Source organism: Palaemon carinicauda, chromosome 15 (assembly GCF_036898095.1).
Source record: "Palaemon carinicauda isolate YSFRI2023 chromosome 15, ASM3689809v2, whole genome shotgun sequence".
Classification (NCBI taxonomy): domain Eukaryota; kingdom Metazoa; phylum Arthropoda; class Malacostraca; order Decapoda; family Palaemonidae; genus Palaemon; species Palaemon carinicauda.
The window spans coordinates 72,974,978-72,981,228 of NC_090739.1; the positions used below are offsets into that span (position 1 = coordinate 72,974,978).

The 6,251-nt window shown below is 37.5% G+C and overlaps 1 protein-coding gene and 1 pseudogene across 1 annotated transcript; one reads left to right on the plus strand and one right to left on the minus strand.

The window, feature by feature from the left end:
- Window positions 1-905: 905 nt before the first annotated feature.
- LOC137654319 (putative nuclease HARBI1) lies at window positions 906-3,183 on the plus strand. The gene is made up of 2 exons (XM_068387944.1): window positions 906-1,319; window positions 1,939-3,183. Exons 1-2 carry the CDS (start codon window positions 906-908, stop codon window positions 2,548-2,550), a joined length of 1,026 nt encoding a protein of 341 aa, XP_068244045.1. The 3' UTR covers window positions 2,551-3,183.
- On the minus strand, window positions 1,525-3,704 carry LOC137654318 (uncharacterized; annotated as a pseudogene).
- Between the last annotated feature and the right edge of the window lie 2,547 nt (window positions 3,705-6,251).

The following is a 6,251-nucleotide window of genomic DNA, read 5'->3' on the forward strand; positions in this document are numbered from 1 at the left end:
CACAGTACAATAAGTTGGTAATTTGCTAATTAAGTAACATTGAAAACAAGGTTGGATGGGTAATGTATGTGAGGGAGATGACCAGACTATTAGATGTTCCCAGTGGTGTGAGAGAGCAATCCCAGATTTTTTAAATTCCATCATTTAGTATGGAGGAATGTAGATGAGGTATAGTGTGAAACAGGTTTATGTAAATGGTGTAGTTTGTAGTTGGGTTCGTGTGAATATATGAGGTGATGGTGTAAATTTATTTGAAGGACGACGAGCTTTTATTTTTTTACGAAATGTTGATGAAATTGTCTGATAATTGGTTGTTAATACGACGGAGATTAGGAGTAAGAAAAAACTTTCTGTAATTCAGTTTTTCAGGTGAAGAAGCTATTTACGAGAAAAAAATAGAAGCTGTCACTATATTAAACCGTGGTAGATACGCGAATAGGTTCTAGGATTCTTAGGTGACGATAGATTGATTGTTTAGGATCAGGGAATGGTGAAGTGCCGCCTGTGCGTTGGCTTAAGTAACGTGTTTGCATTTTCTTTTCCTTCACAAAGGATCATAGTTTCAAGAAATTTAGATAATGACAATTAAGGCCTAGATGATTCTCTCTCTCTCTCTCTCTCTCTCTCTCTCTCTCTCTCCCTCCCCCCCCTCTCTCTCTCTCTCCCCCCCTCTCTCTCTCCCCCCCCTCTCTCTCTCTCTCTCTCCCCCCCCTCTCTCTCCCCCCCCCCCTCTCTCTCCCCCCCCCTCTCTCTCTCTCCCCCCCTTTTATGCTTAAGCGGCACACACGCTCAGATTTTTGGGATATTTGGTCAAATTTTTTTATGTCCAATTATTTGACGGTTTGACGTTCGCCCTCCTTGCTCAAACTTCTCATCAAATTTTAATTTTGCTCCTGAGTGTCATCATGGATGCATATACAGCGTTGGCTCTTGGCTTAACATTGAAGAGCACACAGAAACGAAAGAGACGAAAGTGGGCCCAGCAATGGTATTTGTGTCGTGAACGATTTGGTCATGCTCCTTTATTAAATGAACTGAGAATTAGTGAACCTGATGTTTTCAAGAACTTTCTTCGCATGGACAGAGAATCATTTGACAAACTATTAGATCTTGTGAGACCATATATAATCAAAGGAAACACAGTTATGCGTTGTGCGATATCACCATTTGAAAGACACTCAATAACTCTCCGCTTCTTGGCTACTGGAAACACATTCGAAGACCTGAAATTCCTGAGTGCCATTTCTCCTCAAGCCATTGGTGGTATCGTTATAGATACGTGCACCGCCATCAACACATGTTTGCAGTCGTACATAAAGGTAAGAAGATGCGGGTTGTTCCTATACATTTTAATTAGTGAACTGAATTATAAATAACCATAATGAAATGAAATTTTATATAAACACATCCTTTTACGAGATGAATGTTAACAAAATGAAAAGATGTTGATTGTTCCAATACATTTCTATTAGTGAACTAAATTATGAATTACCATAATTAAATCAAATTTTATATAAACATATCCTAGGGACTAGGTGCATATTCACTGGTATCACTACTTAGTGTCCAACATAGAGTTTCTTGCGGGATGGGATGTATCTGCACAGATTGTCGATGCAGGTTTCCACAAAGTCCTTCGAAGGTAATATCGTGTATTCCCTTCTTTGCAAGTAGCAGTTGTTTAGGATCCATTTTAGATAAATCATTGACCCAAGCTCTAGCCATTGTGAGAAATTAATTTTCAGGTTTCTGAAGATGTTCACAAGCTAGTGCTATCAGTTCGTCTTGGCGATTAGAAACCTTTGCCAATTTCTTACGCTTTGCAGGTTGAGCTGCAACAGGATGTAGGTTCGTACTTACATTTACCCTGTCTTGTACGGTTGTGCCTTCCTGGTCATCGTCAATGTGAAATTAAAAAATACATTTTTTATTTTCCAGATGCCGCAAACTGCTGAAGAGCGGAAAGAATTGAGCAACGATTTCAATAAACATTGGAATATACCACATTGTGTTGGGGCATTAGACGGCAAACACGTCTCAATTAAAAAACCAATTGCCTCTGGATCATTTTACTATAACTATAAGAAACATTTCAGTATCGTACTGCTAGCAGTTGTCAATGCCAAATACGAATTTATAATGGTCGATGCTGGAATGAACGGACGTGTTTCAGATGGAGGTGTAATGAGCCATACAAATTTTAGTTCTTTGATGGAACATGGCGAACTACAGCTATCAGGAGCCGAACCGTTGCATGGAGGAGACTCTATTGATGTGCCTTACTTTTTCGTGGCCGACGAAGCTTTTGCAATGAATGAAAATCTCCTTAAACCCTACAGTGCAATGGGAAACAACGTTTTGGACCAGGAAAGAAGGATTTTCAATTATCGTTTAAGCAGGGGACAAAGTATAGTTGAAAATGTGTTCGGAATACGTGTTTCAAGATATGGTGTATTCCAGAGGCCAATGATGCTTGCGCCAGAAAAAGCAACGACTGTCACATTAACATGTTGCTATCTACATAACTTTAACATGTTGCTATCTACATAACTTTAACATGTTGCTATCTACATAACTTTAACATGTTGCTATCTACATAACTTTAACATGTTGCTATCTACATAACTTTAACATGTTGCTATCTACATAACTTTAACATGTTGCTATCTACATAACTTTTTAAAGCAACAATCAAGCCAATGGATGGCTCCGGGAAGCGTGGATTGGGAGGACAATGTCACACATGAGCTTCAAAGTGGGGAATGGCGTACTGAACAGAGAGAACTAGCAACCGTACATCCCACATTCAGCAGGAATACGTCAGAAAAAGCAAAGTTTACTGGAGAAACTATGAAGCACTGTTTTTCCAGCCTTGGATCGGTTCCTTGGCAGTTACAATTGGTTTTATAGAAGCAAGCAAAGTGGAAGCAATGTAATTCTTTTATTTATTGATTGTTTCTTTAACACATTTATATAGGCTTCTGAATAGTCTGTCTGTCACATTATGGTTTTCTGACGGACAGCGAAAGCGGATGCATCGTCTTTGATGGTGATAGATGAGACCAACCAATGATTTTAGGATTTTTTTTAGGATGGGCAGTATAGCCCAACCTCATATAAATCCAAAAATCATTCATTTGGTTGCTCTATCACCATCAAAGACGATGCATCCATTTTTGCCGTTCGACAAAAATCCATAGTGTGACATCGGCCTAACAGTATTTTACTTTTATATGCAAATAGACATGAATAACTATGAAATTTGTATCAATACCTAATTATGTTGGATAAGCTATGCTACAGTCATTGAATGCAACTAAAAGTATGCTTAATAATTTCACTTACATCTTCAGTCGATTTTATTGTGCTTCATTAAGAAGCCGGTGTTTCATGGTCACTCAGGAACCAAAGAGCATCAACACGGCTCAAATTTCATCTGCTCCTGCTCCAGATCTGCTCGAGTCTTTTATTTTTTTTTAATTCTTTTCGGAAGCTCGTCCGCAGTGAGTTTATTTTCTTCTTCAGCTCCTCCTTCGTCCCTTCCGGATAATAATCAGGGAATTTCTGTAGAAGAGTCTCATATGCCATATCTTTTTTATTTCTGTCTCTCTAACAGTCACTTTAATGTTCCAAAGTTGTGGTAAACTTCTATAAACATCAATAAGCTCGAGAAGAAATTTCTTCTCATGTTTTGTTGGAGCCATGATGACGATGACCCGCGCACATCCTCCTCAGATCATGTCTAATCACTAACTAATTAGCGCAAATTATTGCTAGGTACCACGCACATATTATTTGATGTTGTCTCAAAAAATATCTACTGAAATCAGATCAGTAAAAAATTTGACATCAAACCTTTTAGGCCCTCAAATTACGCCACACACGATCAAATTCATGTCAAATAATTTGACAAAAGAATTGGACCAAAAATTTGAACGTGTGGGGGGCCGCTTTACTGTATGAGCATTTTACATTGTGGTGGAATGTCAGATGAGACGTGACCTTGTTGCTTGAGGAATTATTCTATTGCCTTGACTCTAATTTTAGATATCATAGACTAAAGAAGCGTAAAACCATTGATTGCATCAAGAACTACTTTTTTTAACCACTAGGAGGAAGATTGCATTTTGGTAACAATAAGGGTAAGCTCTATTATTGCTTTGGTTGAAAATTGCACGATTATTATTTTATGAAAAGCAATGAGATGGATATTCAGTGGTGGTAGACAAATCCGTATCATTTGAGACACCCTTGGAATACCCCCCCCCCCTCCCCTTTGACTGGGTGGGACTCATCAAGGAGCTATAGATCTGTCTTTGAAAAATTGGAAGGTTAAAAGGATTAGGAAAAAACTTATTAGATTTAAAAAAAGAAAGAGATTGTCTGGCAGTTGATGGAAAGAAATGATTGAAACACCACAATCCAAGAATGTTCTGTTTCCACCGAATACATGTGTGAAGAAGTGGCCTAGTTGGTGTTTCAAAGGTCGCTCCCTGGCAAACGAGAGAGAGAGAGAGAGAGAGAGAGAGAGAGAGAGAGAGAGAGAGAGAGAGAGAGAGAGAGAATCAGACGAAATATCTTAAAAGTAGGCGTTAGTTAATCGCCGTATAGTTTGAGGTGTTCCAAATGGAAAGAATAAAGTCTTGATAATCATGAAGAAGGGAAATTAGAACTGTTATAAAGTGCACTCTTTTTCTTATTCAACCAATCTTATGTGATGAATGCAAGCAATGTTTTCACGTATGGAGGGTCTTTAATAGTCTTCATATGCAATGACGATGTTGTTTACTTGATGGTGGATTTTGATATCGGGAGGTTTATGCATCTGAAGACTGGTCCTGCATCCCTATTGGGTTGGGGGAACGGTTGTAGTTCGTTATTAGGTTAGCTGGATGGCTGCTTAGGAGTGTGCATTGGTGATCCAGTGTCATTATCCGGACGCGTCAGGTGATGTTTTGATTTGTAATAAATGAAGTAGCGGCCGATCTATTTCTGCAAGTTTGTGATGATTCAGCATATCATGATTTGCACAATCATCTTAAGGTGTTGGAACGTGGACGGCCTTTGACGATTGTATAAATTCTCAAGCAGGAGCGGCCAGGCAATGGTGTTGGAATTTTCTTACTGTCGACTCGTATAGTTTACTTAGTATCTATTGACATTGTGATTTTTTTCCTCATTCGAATTTAAACTTCCCGAAAATAAGCATTAGTAAGGATTTTGTGATTTATCACTTGTAGGTTTCGATGCTAGAGACCCATTGTCATTTACTAAGAGTTCCCGACCGTCCATTGCCAGTAAAGTAGTTCTAGATGAGATCATGGCTAACGTTATGAACACCGAAAATGCATTTGGGTACTTTTGTAGACATGTGATGTCTGAGTAATTTGTTAGATTATACCACTGCAGTGGCGTTAACGAGCCATGTAGATCCTTTAGAACTAGATATTATTAGATACTGTATTATTATCAAGGTATATATTTCTTTCGTTCGGGCGTAGATTATTTTCAAAGCCGAACCTTTATACAGGTATAGAGACCCTAACACCTGACTGTTATAGAACTAAAATCCATCAATCCAATCTGTATACATTATGGCGTAATTGATTTTTATACTATGTATATATTGCGCCTATTTATGTCTTTTCTGTCATCGTTTGATTTTTTGTTTGCTTTAAAAAGTAAAATTTAATGGGAATTTTTTTGTTCCCACCGTCTATTGGTTTTATTTCTTGTAATCATTGATAGGCATCTTTAACCAAGTTGTTAATTGATTTTGGGTATCCTTTTACAATTTCGCTGAGGATATAATGAATCATAAAATATTGCGTTGAAACATAAAAAAAAAAAATCTCCGCGAATCATCAAATCAGAAAGACCCAAGAACTGAATTCTATTATAGCAAGACTGCTATTGGTCACATGATATTGACCCATGGATTTTTAATGTGCTCACCACATGTAGTTCCTAAGTGCAGTAAGTGTGACATGATTTTAACCATAAAACACAGTACGTGGAACACGTTTTTTTCCTTTAGAAAAGAAACATTTTTTTTTTTGTGGCAGAAAACTGACTAGACATTTTATCGAATTCAGAGTTGCTGTTTGTAAGATTTTAACATTTTTATGAAGTACAAGTTTGATGGATAAAATTGTGATATTTACTTATAGCAATTCTTTATCTATTTTTTTTAATCACTTAGATATAACTATTTCTTTCCTAATAAGTCTTGTAAGAAAAAGTCCTCTATG

What these genes read in the sequence shown, in the direction of transcription:
- LOC137654319 (XM_068387944.1), top strand. Translation starts at nt 906, where the DNA reads ATGGATGCATATACAGCGTTGGCTCTTGGCTTAACATTGAAGAGCACA. An exon ending in GTTTGCAGTCGTACATAAAG is followed by an intron (nt 1,320 to 1,938) that starts GTAAGAAGATGC and finishes TTTATTTTCCAG; the next exon opens with ATGCCGCAAACTGCTGAAGA.